At 44.4% G+C, this 21,320-nt stretch overlaps 1 protein-coding gene across 1 annotated transcript in view; it reads right to left on the bottom strand.

The window, feature by feature from the left end:
• Positions 1–14,105, bottom strand: part of HEPHL1 (hephaestin like 1) — an 85,421-nt gene extending 71,316 nt beyond the window's left edge. Inside the window, exons 1-2 of the mRNA XM_026505337.4 lie at positions 13,900–14,105; positions 855–1,099 (exon numbers count right to left, since the gene is read on the bottom strand). Coding sequence (XP_026361122.2) covers positions 855–1,099; positions 13,900–14,069 — 415 coding nt within the window. The 5' untranslated portion in view covers positions 14,070–14,105. The remainder of the gene's footprint in view (positions 1–854; positions 1,100–13,899) is intronic.
• Between the last annotated feature and the right edge of the window lie 7,215 nt (positions 14,106–21,320).

The following is a 21,320-nucleotide window of genomic DNA, read 5'->3' as shown; positions in this document are numbered from 1 at the left end:
GATGTTCCGTCTTTCATTCCTGACTTCGGTAATTTGTGCCCTCTCTCTTCGTTTTCTTCGACAGAGTTTTCTCAGTTTTGTTAATCTTTTTCAGAGCCAACTTCTGGCTTAAACAATTTTTGTATTAGTTTTCTGTTTTCTCCCTCTTTGAATTTCTGCTCCAGTCCTTACTATTTCCTTCTTGCTGCTTGCTTTAGGTTTTGTTTTCTCTTTGTTTTCTAGTTTCTTAAGGTGGAAGCTTATGTTATTGATTTGAGACTTTTCTTCTCTCTTGACATAGTGACTACAGCTCTAAATTTCCTTTTAAGTACTTCTTTAGCTATATACCATGAATTTTGGTGTGTCTTATCTCCATTTTTATTGAGTTCAAAATACTTTACAATTTATCTTGTAATTTCTTTCTTTGACTTACGGGTTACTTAGAAGTGTACTGTTTAATTCCAAATGTTTGCAAAAATTTGCAAGATTTCTTTCATTGATTATATCAAATTGAATTCCATTGTGATTAGAGAATAACTTTGCATTCTATCTGTTCTTCTAAATTTATGTTGATTTATTTTATGCACGGCCTACTGTCTATTCTGAGGAGTGTTCCATATGTTCTTGAAAAGAAGGTGCGTTCTTTAGTCATTGAGGGGAATGTTCTATAGATGTCAATTAGGTCAAGTTGGTTGATAGTGTTGCTGGAGTTTTCTCTATCAGGAGCAACAGATGGAGATGGGGAGAGAAGAAGATGGGGAAAAGACAAATGAACATGTGAAATCACTGTCTCTTAGATCCCTTTAACTGTAGCTGACAATTGCCTTACTTACAAAATAGAGGCAAGACACCAATAATACGGGATTTATATTTACCTTCTGAATCTTTGTTGTAGAAAACGCCATGTGGATGCAAAGAGTATGGTCGGGAAGCGAAGTTCTTTAAATGGATGACAATCACATCACCCACTTCAGCCCTCAAGATAGGGCCCAGGAATCCAAGCCAGGGAGGTTTGGGGATCTCTGTGGAATAGGTCTCATCCGTGTAATGTCTGTAAACAGCCTTTTTGTAAAGACCACCTATCCTGTTGGGCCCTCTTTCGAGAAATAAGGTTGCAAGTCTAAAAGTAAGAAGGAAAATATTTTATAATTATATGGCATTAAGAGAAAATTTTAATAGCTTACCTTAACAGTTCATAAAACGCTTGCATGTATGATTTCTTGTTTGGTGTTGGACATAACCCTGTAACCTCTGTAGAGCTGGTAAGACTATCTTCAATTTACTGATAAGGAAACTGAGGCTAAGAGAGTTAAGTGACAAGACAAGAGACACAAATAGTATCCACAACCAAACTACAACTAAACAGAATACTCTGGAGTGTCGCTGTCCATTTGCCCCTTTTCATTTCAACACATTCCCCTTCACTTTTTCATTTCACAAATACTTAGTATGTGTTTGCCACGCTCCCAGCACTTTGCAATGTGCTATACAGGGACACAAAAGAGTTTATGACCTAATGGGAAAATTAAGTAATGACATTCAGCAGTATATGATTAAGTGCCAGTTGAGTTGATGGAGTCACATCAGGTCTGAGAGCCTCTCTACTGACTAATGGATTTATGTTTGCTTCATGAAGTTTGGGGAAAGCACTATCAATCAAAAAGCCAAAGACAGGTATTTTCAGGGCTTCATCCTCATTTCCTCAATGAGATTATCTAGTGTTTGTATACCGGTGACTCAGATACAAGCTCCTAAGCAGTTCCTACTACTGCCCAGCAGTCTCTAGCATGAATGGCAGCTTTGCCCACCCTGCAGACTTTTCAGGATGATGGAGCTGGAGAGCAGCTCGTCAGGTGCCCAGGCATGCAGCCCGCCATGGAGCAGAAGAAATAAGTGCAGGCAGGCGTAGGAGAGGGTGTTTGGGTCAAGCGGGGGACAGGGATCCAATGGCTCAAGTCAAAGTAGGAACGATCTTCTTTGGTGCGTCATCTCTCCAGGCTCATTTCCTCATTTCCTCTTTGCCTATCTCCCATGGCCTCACCCTTCCACCAGACCTCATGCTCAGTCTTCCCAGAACGCACCATGTCCTTTCAGCGTTCCAAGACTTGTACACATTCTTTTCCCGCATCTGTGTGGTATCCCTCATTCTCTACCTGCCAAGCACCGTTCCGGGTCAGTTCCAACTCTTCCTCCTTTCCCCTTCTATACACACACAGTTCAAGCACTAATAACACACTTGCCAACACGTGTCACAGTAAGATATGTACATCTCTGGTTTGTGAGCTAATTGAAGACAAAAATCCTTCAAATATCTTTTTTATTGTAGTGCTGAGTAATTGCCTGCAAGTGTTGGTGCTTAGTGGCTTTGGAATAAAGACAAAGAAAAACCTTGAATTTGTCCCCAGATGGGCAAGTTAAAGCTGGGATAATTTTGCAAACTATATTTGCAGAAAAGTATATGTTGCCATACTGGACTTTGAATATTCTCTAGGTCGGGGATGGCAAATAGGTTTTTTTTTTTTTTAAGATTATTTATTTATTTATTTGACAGAGATAGACAGCCAGCGAGAGAGGGAACACAAGCAGGGGGAGTGGGAGAGGAAGAAGCAGGCTCCCAGCGGAGGAGCCCGATGCGGGACTTGATCCCAGAACACCGGGATCACGCCCTGAGCCGAAGGCAGACACCTAACGAGTGCGCTACCCAGGCGCCCCATGGCAAATAGGTTTTAACTTGCACACCAGATAGGGCCGGTTGGTAGTGACTGCCTAGGAAAAAAAGTCAAGGTTGAGTTCAGTCAAGGGGAAGAATGAACCACCCGGGGTGTCTACTGTGGATGTGGGGTTGGAGGTATATTCAGTACACTGTTGTTCTCTTTGCTCTACACAGACAGCCAGGTAACACGATATTTTGGGGTCTTTGGGTATGGCCTTCTCTACAACTAGATGACATAATACTACCACTACGAGCAGAACGTACACAGAGTTGTTCTGTCATTGCTGCAATAGCTAGGGGATGAATTCCTCATGCTCATTCGTCAGGTCCCCTTTGTAACCAAAATACATAAGTTGTTCTATCTGATGATGGCTGGGTCCAGGGCAGAGTTTGTGGACACCAGAAAACATCCAGCGACCATCTCTGAAATCCAACCTGTGACCTTATGAGATTTGGTTTGCTGGATGTGCCTTCCAAAGACTGTTCTCTAGCTCCCAGGGACCTGCTGACAAACAGGGTATGCAGCCACCTTCCCTTTTTGCAATTTATAAATAGAAGCTTATAGAATGACAAAATTTTGAAGAAAAGCATTTAAACAGAACATAGCATGGTTTTAAAATCAAATTGAAAAGTGATTTCTTCACAACGTCATTACTTCCTTGTTCTAACCAGCTGGGGTATCCAGCCTACTCCAGACCACCTGATATGGTCACAGGACATGGTCAAACCTGTGGCAATAAAGCCCCTTTTAAAGAGACCGGCCTTAGTCTTGGAGGCAGGGGAACTTCCAGGGGTCCTCAGCCGAGCCAAACTAAGGGGTGGAGCTGCTAGGCTTCAGCTCTAAAGGGCATTGCAACATCACTGGGGAGCTGGATGTCATTGCTGGGGGGATAAAATTAACTGGACATGACACTGGGAGTGGAGAGAACAGCAACTTCTCAGAACTTCTCTGGGGATAGGTATTGTATATGGTCAGAAAGAATCAGCTGCTTCAGATGGGGGTTTGAGAGGTGGAAGGAGGAGACCCCAGGGGATGTGTGCAAGTAGTCACTGAAATCCCTTCCAAGAAGGATTGCTCCAGTGAGCTGTAGAGTGGGTTCCTTCTTCTTGTGACCAAGAGGACAGTGAGAACTGCCACCACCAGGCCACCTTCTTCTCTCCTCAGCACTCAGCCTTGCCTCCAAATAAGAGCTGAACAAGTATTTTTCCAAATATCAGTTGAAGGAGCCCCAATATTATTTATTTTCCCAGAGCACCAGATTACTAGCCTGCCCAGCCACCCACATGTGTCAACCCTGCCCTGCCCTTGGAGTGGAGTCAGTAGGTAAGATGTTCCTAGGAAAAAGGGGAAAACATGGGTTGGGGCTTCCCTCAGAGGAGCCAGGGACCACAGGGCTAGTCCTCCCAGAGACAGCAAAGCTCTTTCTCCCCAACCTGCCAGATTCAACACCCAGAAAATGAGACTCACAAGACAGGAATCCTGACAAAAGGGTTGGAGTGTTACAACAATGATTTTGGTAGCAAAAGCCTGGAAAGACCAAAATGTTCTTCAACTGGTAACTGGATAAAGAAATTCTGGCACCTTCCTACCACATAACCACACAACAGAATGAGGGGGTTCTTCAGGTGGCAATATGGCATGATCACCAAGATACTACATGGAAAAAGCAAACTGCAGGTAGCATGTAAAGTGTGACCCATTTCTATGTTTTTTAAACAATGTGCATATATACATATATGCAAAGAAAACATTTGGAAACTGGCCATGGAAACCATAAAGGTGTAACCTCTGTGCCATGAGACTGAGGCCAAAGGCAGCAGCCAGAAGGAATGAGATGTTTACTCACTGTCTTCTGTACATGGGAGTGTTTTACTATGCATCTTTTATTTACTTTCATAATAAAAACAATTTTATTTAGAAAAGAGGGGCAACTGAGGGACCAAATTTCACTTCTTGTTTGCCTTCTCCCTCTGAAAACATACCTGCCACCACAATGTGTGTTGTTTGGGTGAGGTCTCCTCCATGGGGGGTGGGGGGTGGCACCCTGAGAGGGAGCACAGTGCCTGTGGCCTGAGTTGGAGGGAAGAGAATCACTGCTCAGCCTCCGGTTTGACAAGTCCACTCTCAGACGTCAGGACTGAGGGCTTGGGCAGTCGGGTGTGTGCACACTCGGCCCTCTGCCTCTGTGCATCCACTGAGCCTGCAAGTGTGCCTGGGAGCTAGAGTCGGTCCTCTTCTGATCTGTGAGGCAGAAGCCTATATTTCCTTGTGTAAGGAAATGGGATGAAAAGTCTGGGTGCCTGACACTGGGACTATGTGATAGAAGCTCACCTGAGGTTTGGATGGTCATGCGACACACTTCTAGCCAATGAGATGTATGCATGTGTTGTTCAGTGGTAGTTCTCTAGACTCAGCTGGCAGAAAGCCTTGTAGTTTTTTGCTCTTCCCCTTATTCATGCCTGAAATGGAGATATGATGACGTGCTCCAGCAGCCATCTCGAGAGAAGGGGGAAGAGGGTCACAGCCGATGAATGGATGGTCAAGTGGAAAGCCAAAGGAATCTGGGCCCTGAAGATTGCCAACCTCTGACTTTTGCATAAGCCAAAAACTACATTTGAGCCAGTGTTTTCCAGGCTTTTGTTAACTAACATTTGAATACAAGTCCTAATTGAACAGGCTGTTCCGGGAAGGAGGAGGCAGAAGCAGAGGAAGAACTGAGTCATCCCCAGGCTGGCTAATTAGCCCCAGGGTAGGCAGGGTTACCTGGCTTTATAGCTGACGCTGGGCCACCCAGTAAGGCAACGACAGAGGAAGGATTAGACTCAGCACCACTTGTGTCCTCTCTGGGCTCAGGCTGATGGGTAAAAAGCTAGAATGAGGTTATTCATAGGGAGGGCCCTGTCATTCCAATGGGGAAACATAGACACTGAATCTCTACACTACTCTGAGCTCCCAGCATGCCCAAGAGCGCGCACGCGTGCGCGCACACATACACACACACAAGCAAATGCACGTGGAGCAAGAGTTCCTTATCATGTACAAGTTGTCTGGCAGAGTCACCCAAACAAGAGGCAGGCATATCAGAAGGAGGGGAAATGTTTGTTGACTTCCCACAGCACTTAATGCATATGCTGCATATTTCAGCACTGATTATATATATTGACTTGTCTTGCACATTCCTGGACGAGTGTCAGTCTTATCACAGAGACAGCCAATAGTCACCCTGAGAGGGGATCATGTTTTCTAAAGCAGTAGTTCCCAAATGCCCACCCATGTATCCAACTGCATCAGAGTTATTAGGGACTTTTGCCAAAAATTTAGGTCCCCGGGTCCCATTTCAGGGCAACTGAATCAGACTTTCTGGTGTGGCCTCTATATTTTCCCTAAGTTCACCAAACAACTCTACAGTGGAGCTGTCCAGTGCTTACCCATGCTGATTCTCTCCTTCCAGCAGAAAGGGGGACCAAAGAGCTTTTGCAGATAGATAGAGCCATGGAATTTTGGCAAATGGGCTGTGAGTGGAAGCAACATGTGTCACTTCTGTGCCAGGACATTTAATTGCCATTGCAAGACCCCCTCACATTCTCTGCAGCAGAAAAAGCCTCCAGTGAAGATCGTGAAGGCTCACGATCCCAGCAGCCTGGCTTACTAATTGTCCCAGGAGGACAGTTGTCCTAGAGCCACATGGTCCTCTATGAACCTGAGTGGAGAGAAATATGCCTCTGCTGTGTTAAGCCCCTGAGATCTGGGGGTTGTTGTTGCTATAGCACAACCTGACCTGGTCTAACTAACACAATGCTGAGTGCACATACAAGTTGGGAAATCACCTTTCTGTACTACTCAATACAGACCAAAACCCATAGTAGCTATTTGAAACTAGAACATAGTAACTATTTGAAACCATAGGAACTACTCAAAGTGGAAAAGATAGGGACAGAGGAAAGTAAGAGAAATCAGTCTCTTCAGTGTCTCCGCAGCAAATCACTCCTAAGAACACAGTATACATTTGTAACGTGGGACAGAAGCTCCATCTCCTGTGAGTCCTGGAAGAAGCAACCTTTGCACAAGGAACAAGACAAATGGGTAACTTTGAGGAAGGCGTCCACAGAAAGCAGCCTCTGACATAGTGGGGAGCACTCGGTGGAATGCCTGTGTTGGTGGGCTTTCTGTCCTTACAGTGCAGCCACAGGACGGCCCCACTATGAGGCACTGAGCAATCACTACCCCTCAGGCTGATCCCAACCAACATTCTCGCGTTTTGACTCAAACTGAAGAGGTGTCCATTTTATGCTGTGAAGAAATCCAGCTGGGTTGGAAAGTTTCACGTGAGCAACTGCTTTAAAGACAGAAGGAGGGTGTAGAATATTTACATTGCCAAGGTCAAGGGCAGTTCCATGAAGGAAGATGGCTTCTAAGAGCAGGAGAGATTAACCATTGCTAGAAGGAAGCTGCCCAGGAGAATCGTCTAGCCAGTGCAGAGATGCGCTTTCAAGTCAGATTCCGAGCAGTTGGTAGCTCACAGGGGGTGTGCACCTCACCAGCTCCCCTGTCTCCCACAACCTGGATCTTTCAGTCAGATTTTTCCCCATCCCTTCAACTGAGCAATTGTTAAACCTCTGCACCATATGGGACATTAAACCAGAAACTGGGGCCAAGATGTATGAATGTCAGTCCCTGCACTCAAGAGACTTACCATCTGGCTGGGAAGACAAAATCCACACATTGGAAAGTAAATAGCAGCAGCCAATTTGCTACATTAAGCAGCAACTGCACCATTCAGATCCTGCAGGTCTGAGCGTGTGGAGGGGAGGTGGGGTGAAGGTGACAGCAGCAGAGGGTGAGGTCAGAGCACACGTGTGAGACCATTATGATTTCAAGAAGGACAAGCAGTGCTGTTGCCTGAGCTTGAGAAGGGACACTGAGAAGACAGGACTAGATTGGGGCACGGGCTACTTGGCAAAAGGGAGGGTGGAGATGGTGATGCATGTTGCACTTGGATGTAGCCACGTCCTCCCTAATTAGATTAATACATTTTAAGCCTCCCAAGGGATGCGTTCCTCTACACGGTCTCTCGCCCTGGTTCCCCTGGCACCACTCAAGTGTTGAGCTCTTCCTTCTCCCACTTTATGTCCACAGAAGCCCCTCAGAACCCATGCAGGTAGCTTAAAAACAAATACATGCAGTAAGGAGAACAGAGAACAACCTTGAATCCCAGCTTGTCTACTTGATGCGAGATCTTGGGGAAATAAGTTCTCTGAACCCCAGTTTCCTTGGCTAAAAACTGGTGACCATGACAGAGCCATCATGAGGAGTAAATGAGATGATGTGGAGCCCCATGCACAGTGTCTGGGAGAGTGGGTGTTCAGCCAGTGGGTGTTATGGCAAAGCTCTAATTAGAAAGAGGGAATTGTGACCATTTGCGGTCTGTTTCCCACAGAGCTCCTGCTCTCCAGAGACCCCTTGAGATAGCAGAGCTATCGTGATGACTAACATCTCTGGCACGCTAACCCAGTACCAGGCAGCGCATCTGAGCACATTTACAGACCCTGTGTCATCTGAGCCTCCTCATCCCCGCTGCGGGTGGGCTGATAATGGCTTCCAAAGATAAGTCCCAGTCCTAATCCCCTTATTTGGAAAAAGAGTCTGCAGATGTGATTAAGTTAAGGATTTTGAGATGAGGAGAAAGATCAGACACACATAGAGAAGGTGATAGGAAAATGCAGGCAGACGCCAGAGCAATGCCACCACAACCAAGGATTACCAGCAGCTTCTACGAGAAGCTGGGAGAGTCAGCAAACAGATTCCCCCTTAAAGCCTCCAGAGGGAGTGTGGCCATGCTGACATCTTCACTTCAGACTTCTGCCCCCAGAACAGGGAGAGAATAAGTTTCTGTTGTTTTAAGCCACCCAGTTTGTGGTAATTTGTTCCAGCAGCCAAAGGAAACTCCTATACCCCCAAAGCAAGTACTATCATTATCCTCATTTTACTGATGAGCATATTGAGGCAAAGAGAGATTCAATTAGTTACTCAGTTGGTGGAACAAGAATCGTAAGCTTGTCAGTTGATGCAAGAGCCCCACTCTTCCCCAGCAAGCCAGGCTGCCTTAGCTTCTCTGTTAGCCCACTGCTTGGCTACACTTGGCTGGAGAAACCCACCTTGGGCCTCCCTGTCCCCCAACCAGGGACAGATCATCTGTCACCCCACTTCTTGGCATGGAAAGCTTTTATGACAATGCCTGAAACAGAGTGAGGACGCAGGGACAGTTAGCTGTTATACTGTCTGTGAGTTCTCTCAAATCCCACTAACCAGGCCTTGGGACCCCACTGTCTGGAGGTGGGAAAATGAAGACAGGGACTAAGAGGGTATTTGTGAAGGATGAGAAACAGGGAAAACTGAGGTCGGGAAGGTGTCAGGGACTTCCTGCTGCTTTGCAATATTCATGTTCGCTTCTTTCCTAGTAACAGAATCAAATCCTGCTTTTACTCAGAAACAAATCACAAAACTAAAAGACTATATTTCTAATCCCCCTTTCTGGCTTTGAGTATCCAGTGAGATGTACATAGAATTGGTTGTATGGGGTTTCCATGAGAGCCCTTTAAAGGGCTAATGGGCTAATGCAGCAGGAATTGTACCCTTCTACTTTTCCCTTCCTCTCTTCCTTCCTGGAACATAGACATGAGGGCTGGAGTTTCAGCAGCCATACTGTGACCATGAACTTCCTTGCGGAGTGAAGTCACATGCTAAGGATCATGGTTCAAAAATAAAGAAGGCCCCCAAAATCCTATCATACCACCTGTCTCACCAGCCTTGGACTGCCAACCTCTGGGATTCTTTTATAAGAGAATACAGGGAATAACAGTAGTTCCAAGATCTTCATATGGAATCAGAACCAGCACATGATTTTTTTGCTGACCCAACAGAAGTAGAAATTTGAAAGTCACCCTCTAAGATCAAGCCCAAATGAGTTGACACCCTTCCCTTTATTTCAAAGCCTACAAGACTCTCTTCCCCCGCCCGCTTCCCTTCAGTTGGCTCTTCTTTCAGGTGGATATATAGGTCTCTCCCTTGAGCCTAGCCTAGGATCTGCTTCAGGGGGGTACCCAAAATCTTTACCATCAACTGGGCTGACACAGTGATATAGTTAAGTGAACTCCTTACCAGACCCTGAAACTTGGGGTTTGAGCAGTGGTCAGCCTCACTCATGTCCAAGGGTGGTTCTGCCTGTGAGTTAGCACCCATGAAAACCCTACATTTCACTGGGAAGAGGAAACCTGCATGTGTGTTGGTTGCCTAATGAGGTCTTTGGTGAGAATTGTAGCTTTAAATAAGGTGACCCCACTCTGGTTCCATTAAAGACTTGGCTTTACCACTGAAGCACAGGAACACCTTAATTAAGCACTTTATGAGCCAGAACAGGACAGGCACGAATGGATCAAATGCTGACACCATCCCCAGGCAAATCAAAGGAGCCCGGTGTCCCCATTAGGCCCAATGGGGAGCAGAGAGGAATATATTCACCTGGATAAAATATTTCTAAATAGAATATAACTCCTAAACTTTATGTTTTCTAGGAAATATTAGTGCTTACAGTATCAATTATATTTCTGAACTCTATGATTAAGCAAAGGTACCAAGATGGAAAATTAAATTATACCATCTGACTGCTATGGAGTCTTGGCAAAATGATCTCAATTTATTTCCTATCCCATCCTTGTGAATCAGTATTTATTAGGCTCTTGGTACTGCCTAATTTTGGTTTCCAAGCCTTTTTTACATCACGGAAACTTTGGCGCCCACCATCCGGTTCCCCTCATTTCTGCCATTCCCATAGTCAAAGATTAAGCAACTAGAATAACTAAATTGACAAAGTGATTAGTTTTTAATGATTCCAAATGAATAGCCTTGTGCTCAGTCCTTTGTGGATTATTATCACCGTCAAAGCTGGGGGGGGGGGGGTGGGCATTACTAAATACACTCTGGTTCTCCCTCTCTGCCATCATGGTGCTTATCTTTCAGTTGCCGAGGTGACCAGTGTACATCAAACACCCCCACACCAATGTGGGGAGAGGAAACGCTGTGTCTAAGGCTTAAGGAAGACACCAAGTTCCATGAACAGTGAGGAAGGAAAGAGATCAGAATAACCCAGGGTTGTGGGAAAATGCTTTTTGCACGAAGAATTGGAGATAGTTCTTAAAGAACAGGAAAAAAAAAAGGATAGGCAAAGAAAAATATAGAATACTTCAAAATTGTCACATATCCCTACTCTCAGATATTCTCCAACTCTGATTCTTAGACTGAACATTTGCAAATCATCTCTCTCTCACCATTGCAAAAATCTTTCTAGAACTGGAGAGTCAGGTGAGATGTTTCTCATTCAGTTTCAAAAATTATTTTTGATTCCTTGGAATTACACTTCTCAAGTGACTTTAGGGATTATATTTCAACTCCCTTGTTATACAAATTAAGGAAATTGACGTTCAGAGAGATTATTTAAGGTTTCACAGCAAGTTGGGGGCAGAGCAAGGACTAGAAGTCAGGTCTCCTGATTCCTATTTCAGGCTCTTCCCACTCCTAGTGAGATACTAGGCACCTGGCTCTCCAAATATTGGGCATTTGTCTGGGTCTGAATATCTTCAACAGCAGAACATCCTCAGAAGTGCCAGAAGCCAAATGAGAGGCATGGTCACATTATTCAAGATGACTCCTTGCTTCTGGGGAAATGGCACAAACTAGAGTACACACACTGAGCTCCATATGTCCCACAATTGTGGCATCTTCACCTGTGACACCTGTGGCAGCTGTGACACCTGTGAATCATGACATGTGTCCTGTATTCTTCAAGCAAGAGTCAGCAGCCCACTACAAATGTGCCTTCTTAGGGACTTGCCCTGAGCCACCTGCCATACCAGTAGCACTGCCAGACATGATTGCTAATAAAAGCCACTATGCTCCATGTAACCCAGGCTCACCTTTTAAGAGTCAGGAGGCAGCCCTGCATAAACACCATCCCTTTACACACTTGGGGACTTGGGCATTACAGGCATGACATCTAGAATGCCACCTGTGCCTAAAGGGCAAAAGTCCTCTCAGGTGGGACCACAGCATTTGTTAAACTATCCTACTCTAAGCTGACACCAAACTGTGTCTTAGTCATGCCTATTCTCTTTTTTTCTTTTTCACCATAACTATTTTCAAACACTTTATTGTATGTTCATCAAAGTATCTTCTTCTGGCTGAAATAATTAACAGGGAGCCGCTAACTTCTTCCTGCACTCAGCTTTGTGGAAAGAGCATCGTAGTGTTTGAGTATTTAAAGTATGTTGGGTTTTTGAATGAACCCAGGTAACTGGTTTGGTCACTGACACCAGTGATCATTTTCAATGTCTCTCTGGGAAGTGACCCATGAGACTAAACCTACTTTTGGTAAGAATAGGGACTTTCTAGAAAGTTCTTTTTACTGGAATCCCTGGCTGTCATCACAGCTGAGTTTAATGCAGTGGGAAAGGATCACCTTTTCCAAGAAATGGGTTGCATGGTGAAAAAATGTGACTTTGGTGTTGCCTTTACTCTGTAAACTCCAACAAGTACTTAACCTCAAGGTCTCAGTTCCTGGTTTGTAAAGTGGAAATAATACCATCTGCAAACAATCATGAATTGAAAGTCTCTGGTGGAACTCCTGGGTCAGAATAAATGCTCACAAACAGCTACACTGACATTTTAGGAGAAAGATGGACTTCTAAGCTTTTTACTCAACCATGTGGAAAGGCAGTCTAATGTCTCATTGTGCTTAAAGACTGTATTCACTATGCTCAGGGTACACATCTTGAACAGTCTCACATTCAACAGCTGCTCACAATGACTATTTCCTATTGAGCCCTTTATGAGGACAGCAGAGCTCTATTTTAGGGAAGGATACTAGCAGTTAGGGTAGCCTGTCAGTCCCATAACCATTTGTCACAGTAAAGACTACCACAACCAATGGCCAGCACATATGAGATTGAAAGAAGTCAAGAGCTTTCTTCGGAAACAGCCCCCCTGGACATTTAGTTTCCTGGTACAAAGGTTAAAGAAGAGTCTTTCTTGGCAGCCTGGCTGGCATGAGTTTCATCCTTCTTTAACCAAACGTGACTATGCCACTTTTGTATTGTTAGAAAACCCAGAAGCTATGCGTCTAAGCCAACTGGATCTTTGGTCTTCCCCCAGGGCAGGGGGACCTGGCTCCTAAAGACTTGCTGGAAGACTCCATGGTATTCCTGAATCTTAGCAACTAACTTTGTCTTTAGAAAATGGAACTTGGATGTTGAAGGAACTGGGTTCTTCCTATCAGAAAGAAGCCAGTGCATCTGAATATCCAACAGCGATTGCCAGAACATCTCAAAAGATGTTCTAAGAACCACAATATTAAATGTATGCATTACAGCTTCTGGAGCTGGGAGGTGACTTAAGAGGGAGCTCCAGGGAACAAATAAGAGACATAAGACACTGGACCCTGAGAGAGAAAGGGAGAGCAAGGGCTACTTTCCACAAAAAATAAAAAATCAAGGACACACAACACTCTGACACCATCTCACCCAGCTATGCCACGGGCCTGGGAACTAGAATATTGCCCTCAGATTGAATGAGTCGGAGCTGAAACAAACCTGTCACTAGTGAAAAACCCATTTCTAAGAGAACTTAGGGAAACTCTTAAAATACCAGCCAAAGCTAATGTAATCGCCTCCATTTTAAACGTTGCAAAACAAAACCAAAACTAACTACTTATAGCATACTTATCTCCAATTACGATATTTCATTCCAAAAATAAAAACTAAGAAAACATTGTGTTTTAACAGGAAAGAATTCTTAAAAATTCTCAAATGCTCATTCCAAGGGTTGCCATATTTTTTTTAACAGCATCCAGAACTCCCTGGAAGTCCCTAGTGGTGCTCGATGAAAATTGTCCTTCTAAAGAGTAAGCCATTATTCAAAAACGCCTGGTTGTATATATAGCACTTCACAGACAAGGTTCAACAAATAGGCAGAGCCAAGAAAACCTCTTCCCCGTTCCATACCTACCCTTGTGAGGGCTCTCCAAACAACCACGAAACCCCTCCACTTGGTTTAGATCAGCTCACCCCCACCATGACACCTTAAGGACTATAAACTTCTCCACACAGAGTCAAAAAAAGCGAACCCAGGAGTCTGTGAGAACCCCAAATGTACTCACTTGTCTTCTGAGAAACTCCCCCCAGTAACAACGTTCTTCCCTTGGGGTACATAGTTCCAGTATTCTTCCACAATCCCAATGTGGTATGTTCTGGTAACTGCACCAACCAGCCCAGACAGACCCAGGAATGTGAAGAGAACGATGCAGTCAGCCTGCTGCTTCCGAGGCATTTGTGGATGTAACTCCAGCAAGCAGCCTGCCCAGGAGGCAACCCTGCCTGTCCCTCCCCCTCACTAGAAGCTAATTATAAATAAGGAACAAACAAGACCCGCCTCCTCCTCCTTAGGTAGCTTGGGGTTGGGACAGAGGCTGATAACTTGTGCAAGCAGAGCAAACGATGGGGGGAGTTGCTATGATAACAAAAGTTGCCTGCCATCCAAGAAATGTGTAACTGGCTTATTTATTTACCACCCAAGCCAAGCAGGCCTGTTTCTGTAAGTTTTGGTGCTCTGCTGTGACATTAGTCATTCATCTTTGCCAGGAACGGCAGTGTAACAAGTCGGGCCGATGGGTTTCCTCCCTTCTTCCTCATTTTTTCTCCACACCTATTACAGGAACATATTAAAATCTGAAAACTGGGCTGGCCTGAGTGGGGCATCAGGAAAGCTCCTGGGCACTAAAGAAGGCTTCATCTCTGTTGGGAGGGCAGAGGGAGTGATGTAATCACCCTCCGCCATCTCTGACTTGTTTTATGAGGCTACATGAAACAATCAACTCACATCATAAAGTTTGTAACAACATTGTAAAACCTCACTAATTCTCCACTTGGTCACGCACCATCTCCCCCAAATTCTCTCAAATCCTACCAGCAAAAATGGAGAGCCCGGTGGCCCAGTTCAGCCAAAATTTAGAGGTCACCAACTTCAGTGAGCTACTTTTGCAAGGATGAATGACAATGACACAGGAGGAGTACCCTTCAGGCACATGAAGATAAAGTTCAGTAGCAGGTCTTCAAGTCAAAAAGGCCAAAGCAGTACCCATTCTTCTCTGTGCTCTACTCTGTGACCTAGAATCTGTGCCGACAGAGACCTCGTCCAACTCTGGACGAAAACCAATCTGATCACCATTGAGAGTTGCTCTTGAGGCAGCAGCCATAGAGTGAGGAGAGAGCCTCCTGGCTTGGCTTTGAGGTTGGACAGACCTGTGCTTGAATCCAGTCCCACCACTTACTAACTTAATGGCATTGAAGAATCACTCACCATCTCTAAGCCCAGATCTGTAAAACAGAGATGGAGGGATTGTTAAGAAGACTTAAAGGATCACACAGGAGCAAATATAGATGACCTTGGGTTTGATGATGACTTTTTTAATACCACACCAAAGACACGATCTGTGAAAGAAATTATTGCTAAGCTGGACTCAAAAAATCAAGAATTCCTGCTCTATGAAGGACACCACAGTGAATGAGAACAGAAACTACAGACTGGAAAATGTTTTTGCAGAAGGCGTATCTGATGAAGGACTGTTATCCAAAATATACAAAGAACTTTTAAAACTCAACAATAAGAAAACAAACAGCCTGATTTAAAAATGGATAGAAGACCTCAATAGACATCTCATCAAAAAGATATACAGATGGAAAATAAGCACATGAAAAGATGCGCCATATGTATGTCATCAGAGAAATGTAAATTAAAACGAGATGCCACTGTACAATGGCCAAAGTCCGGAACGCTGACTACACCAAATGCTGACTGTGAAGCAACGGGAACACTCATTAATTGCTGGTGGGGATGCAGAATGATATAGCCACTCCGGGAAGAGAGTTTGGCAGTTTCTTAACAAAACTAAACATACAAGTGAAACATTCTCCAGAACTGATTACATGTTAGGCCACAAAACAAATCTCAAGATTTTTTAAAATCTAAACGTATGGCACTCATTACCTATCTTACAATTTTATTTGTCAACTATACCTCAATAAAACTAAAAAAAAAAAAAAAAACCACCTCTTACCATATGGTACGACAATTATGCTCTTAGATATTTACCTAAAGGACTTGAAAACTTACGTCCAGACAAAAACGTGCTCATGAATGTTAAACTTGGAAGTAACCAAAATGTCCTCCAGTAGGTTAGTGAGTAAATAAACTATGGTGCAACCAAACAATGGAATATCATTCAGCATTAAAAGGAAATGAGCTGGCAATCAATGAAAAGAAACGGAGGAAACTTAAATGCACAGTACTACGTGAAAGAAGCCAATTTGAAACTCTATGTGTTGTATGATTCCAACAAGATGAATTGTTGGAAAAGACAGAACTATGGGGATAATAATAAAAAAAAAGATCAGGGGTTATGAGGGGTTAGTGAGGAGGCAGGGGTGAATAGGCAGAGGACAGAGGCTTTTTAGGGCAGTGAAACTACTCTGTATGATATTAAAATGGTAGATACACATCATTTTATATTAGTTCAAAGCCATAGAATGTACAACACTGAAAGTGAACCCTAATGCAAACTACGGACTTTGGGCGATGCTATGTCAGTGTGGGTTCATCAGTTGTAACAACTGTACCACGATGGTGGAGGATGTCGATGATAGGAAAGGCTAAGGACGTGTGGGGGCAGGAGGTGTGTGGGAAAATTCTGTACCTTCTGCTCAATATCGCTTCCAACCATTCTAAAAAATGAAGTCTATGTTAAAAAAAGACTTAAAAAGATGTCTGCAAAGTGCCTACCATGGCCCCCAGCACAGGGTAGTTGAGCAATAAACGTTAAATTCATTCATCCCCATCCGCACCCTCTAAGAGAGACTCCCTCAGTCTCTGTGATGAACAGACTGGCATTTCCACTCTTCTCCTCTCTTTCCCAGAGTCCCACCAGACTCCCAGCAGCTTCTCACCAGCCTCAAGTAATAGAGTTCTTTTCCTTTACATTATACTTTATAGATGTGCTGCAGCATGAGTTTTGAATTATCATCCATCTTAGCTAATAAAATACATGCTGAGTATTCTGTTTCACAACCAGGTTCTTAACATCTTTGATTTATTGATTTGTTTTTATGTCAAGACACTTATAGAGTAATTACCATAGCATATTTCCCTTTAACTGAGATCTACTCTTCAATATGCGTTCGGAAGCACTTTGTGTGAGCTTGTCACTTTAACAGCTACCTCAGAGCAAGGACTCACAGGGTGAACCCAAACCTGGCCCCAAAAGAAGCAGGGCTTCAGGAGTTCTTGGAATCTGGATATGTCTTGGACCAAATAGCTTTGTGTTTATACCCTGGAGAAGCAGATTATTATTGGTCAAGCAGGCTCTATATGGTATCAAAATCTTCATTAAGATACATTCCACCCCAATTTTTTTAGGCAGAAGAAACAGAGGTAACATGGCACAGGTCAAAAACACAAGAGTTAACTTTCCTACCCGGGACGCTGAATGCCTATGCTTGAGTCCCTGAGGAAGGCATCACCCAACCTCTGATTCGAACCAGGGCTTACGGGAGGATAGAAGAGGCATAGAGATCTGCTGGAGCAGAGCAGCGCATTCAACCTATCTGAAGCCAAGAGTGCATTTACTGAGGGGAGAAAGAGTCAGGGAAAGTGTACTGAAAGCCATGAAATAGTGCCTGGAAAACACTGAAATTCTTCCTTACCCTCGGACAATAAAGATGCTCAGCAAGCATCTAAATTACCCAAGAGCTGAAGAAAAGAGAAGAGACGGTCATAAGTGAACGCAGTGTTCCTGTAACACTCATTTCTGAGAACCCACAGCAAAATGCAAGGTATGATTGACAGTGCCTAGCATTCGATTAGGAAACCTGTGAGCGATAACGCTCACGAATATTTTCAGCTCCTTTGGACACAATGCAGATATAAAAAACCACAGAAGCCCATCGTTTCTAGAGCACCTACTGTGTGAGATAGCCAGTCCATCATTTCCTCAATACACTCATTAGGTTGGAGATACGGTGAATTTGAAGTCATTCATTGATAGAAGAGAAACATAATCTTGGATCAAACCATATTTCTCTGAAACACAGCACGCGATATTCAAAGAAAAAAACTTTTGTGGGAGACACCAATTCGGAGAAATAGTATTCTAGCTAGCCTTGGCTGAGGTTCCATTCTCAATAATACAGTGTGAACGTTGAAGTTGGCTATCCCATTCTATAGAGTTTTGCATGTTTTAGGAGATCCATTAAATATTCCTTAAGTGATTCTTCATATCCTAAGCTCTGATTGAAAATTCCCATCAGTCTGGCCCTCTTACTCCCCTGCTACAGCCGATCTTGGCTCTTGGGTCTCAGTAGGACCCTCAGTTCCTTGATGGTACCTTATTCTTTCTCACCTGGAATTCTACAGCTGCCTAACTATTCTACCTGGGGTCAGAGTGACCTTCCTGAATGCAGATGACATCAAGTCCCTCCTCTGTTTCAGATTTTTCAGTTGCTCGCATAGCCTTCGCGATAAGGCTGACATCTTTGACTTGACTTTCAAGGCTGGTCTTGATCTGACTCCTGGGCCCTGGGACGTCTCCTCGACATTTCATCCATGCTCTGATGATGATCACCATCATCACAACAGCCAGTGTGCCCTTCATCTGTGCTCCCGTCAACACTCTGTGTGCGCCTTCGCCACAGCACCCATCACTCGCGTGGTAATCACCTGTTTATCTGTCTTTACTCCCACACAAGTACTCAGCACAGCCTTCTCATGGGCAGGGGCTGGGCCTTGTTCATACCTGTGTTCCCCATGACTGATGTTAAATGGTGAACCAGTGCATGTGTGAATGATTGATGCTTACCATTCTGTACCAAGTGTGTGTTATATAGTGATTTCAATACTAAGCCCTTTACATGCATTATCTCATTTGATTATTACAACAACCCTGTCAAGTGTGCACCATTTTTTGTCCCTGTTTTACAGATGAGGAAACTCTAAGTTTAGAAAGGCGAGGTGGTTTTCTGAGTGCCCCACAACTGATAAATGGCATAGTTCTGTGAGACTCCAAAGCCAGTATTCCTACCCAGCCCACCCAGACTGAGAACAGGAGAGTGGGTGCCTCAGGGATCATGGTGACCTGCTTCACCCCAAGTGGGACCCGCTCCCAGTAAAGAAACATGAGGCTGACCTGTTCATTGGAAAAGGATCCCAAAATGACCCTCCAGCCTAGTCCATGACCCAACAGCCCAGATAAAGCCCTAATCATGACAGAGCCTTGAAAACGCCCAAACATACCGTTCTGCATCATTCCTCCATTTTAGGTCCCAACCCTCCACCCACTTCATCCCTCACCCCCACTAAATTCTTTCTCATCCTCCAAATCCTCCTAGGCTGTTCCTCTCTGAAGCCTTCCTTGGTTCCTGCCACACCCACCACACCTTCCCTCCCATGCCCTGGCTGTAACCACTCCCTCCTCTGGGCTTCCTCTAGACTTTGCGTGCACACTTACCCCTGTTTATAATATTGTTTGCTTACACATCAGTTTTCTTTACTAGACTCTAAACTCCTTGACAGCAGTATCTGGCTAGCCCTTAACACCTCTCTCACACTACACCTGAGGTCTCAAAGCTTTACTAAAAGAACCTGCAGCTCAGGGACTGCTCCAGCCTCCACTTGTCACCCTTGGGACTGTCGTCTCTACACTCTTCTGAAAATCTCCTCCTCCCATCATTTTTGAACTATCGACTCACCTGAGTTAGGGTTTTGGCCTCCCCCCTCCCACAGTGCTATCTTTCATTCATGCCTCTGCTCCAAGCTCTGAGGCCTGAGAGCTAGTCCTGCCTCACCCTCACACCCAGGTCTGGTGCTCAGGCACTTCTGTCTGGACTGGAAGATTTAAAAGGCATCTTGTTCATCTCTGTACCATCAGTGGTTAACACAGACCAGTGGTTAGCAGCAGACACTGGGCAAAAAGCGGTATTAATAGCTGTAGCATTTACAGCATGCCAGGCAGTGTGCCCACTTACCAAGCAGTAAGATGTATCATACCATTATACTCTAGGAGGTAGATATTTTTGTCCTTGTATATCAGATGGAGAAACTAATGTTTGGTAAGGTGAATAACTTGCCCAAGGTCACCTAAGTAGAAAATAGCAGAGCCAGGATTCAGACCCTCTCCAGTTTGCATGTCTCAGAAACCTGCACCCCAGATCACCAAACTTGAGAGATGTTAGTGGGACTGGACTGAACTGAAAGGCAAGGCAAGGGCAGCAGACCATTTCAAGGAAAGAAACGTTAGCAATACACAAGAAGTTCCTTCAAACATAAACAGGACCTAAGAATTTAAAAGGAACAGAATATAGAATGCCTACAGGCAATTAGTCTACCAAACAAAAGTCCAGTGATAAAATCATTCATTTAACCATTGGAAGATATTTGTTGAGAATCTACCTTGTTAACTATTCTAGTCAACTGGGAATGAGACACACATCATCCCTGGCCTCAACGACTTTATATTCTAGTGAGGAAGACCGATTATAAATAAGTTTTAAAATATTAATTAAAGGGGTGCCTGGGTGGCTCAGCTGGTTAAGCATTTGACTCTTCATTTCAGCTCAGGTCACGATCTCAGGGTCCTGAGACCAAGTCCCCCTTGGGCTCCCTGCTCAGCAGGGAGTCTGCTTGAGATTCTCTCTCTTTCCCTCTCTCTCTGCCTCTCCCTGCTCCCCCCTAAAATAATAAATAAATCTTAAAAAATAAAATATTAATTAAAATATTAACTATGTATTGTGTTGAGTTCAGTGAAGTTCAAGTTAAATTCAGTTCAAATGGTGTGGGGAGAATGTCAGGACCGCACCCAGAAGGTATCTGAGGTCCTTGGGAGGTGGCCCAGCAGCTTGTTCTGAAGCACATTTATATTTTTTAGGGTGGAATAGAGCATATTGAGGTTCCATCCCTAGAAGCTGTCATTTAAAAAAAAAAAACAAAAACAAACCAAAAAAAACACAAGTTCAGACCTAAGATACACTTTGGTTGAGTTCTGTGAGGAGAGTTCATGGGCCACATCCCTGCCCAGTGGGAACTTCCACTTTCAGGCACTCATTTGTTCCTCCAGTAGGCAAGTGCCTGACAATGTCTCACTTCCCAGAGACCTGAGGGAAACCCTGGTGCCAGAGAGTCAAGAGAGCCAGCCTTCAATCACAGATATACTAAAAGGAAGAGCAGAGGAAATGGACTCCCCTACACTTTCTCCTCAGACTCCTCTGTCTTCCTCTTTTTCCACACAAACCAACACAGGTGGGGGAGGTAATTCAATCCCCTAATGCCTCCTTGATGTATGGATGGGTTCGGGCAGGGCTGTCACTCAAGTGTGTGTGGCAGAGTGCTAGCACCCTTCTGGCAGCCAATCTTACACAATCCCACAAAAGAATTGTCACACCTGCTAATAAGAGCAATCTGTCCTGCAGGACCCCTCCAGGAACTAGAACTGGAACTGGCTCTAGAGCCCTGGGACAACCATGTAAGAACAAGTCC

This window comes from Ursus arctos, unplaced genomic scaffold (assembly GCF_023065955.2).
Source record: "Ursus arctos isolate Adak ecotype North America unplaced genomic scaffold, UrsArc2.0 scaffold_22, whole genome shotgun sequence".
NCBI classification, from domain to species: domain Eukaryota; kingdom Metazoa; phylum Chordata; class Mammalia; order Carnivora; family Ursidae; genus Ursus; species Ursus arctos.
This window is presented reverse-complemented; position numbering and strand designations above follow the sequence as displayed.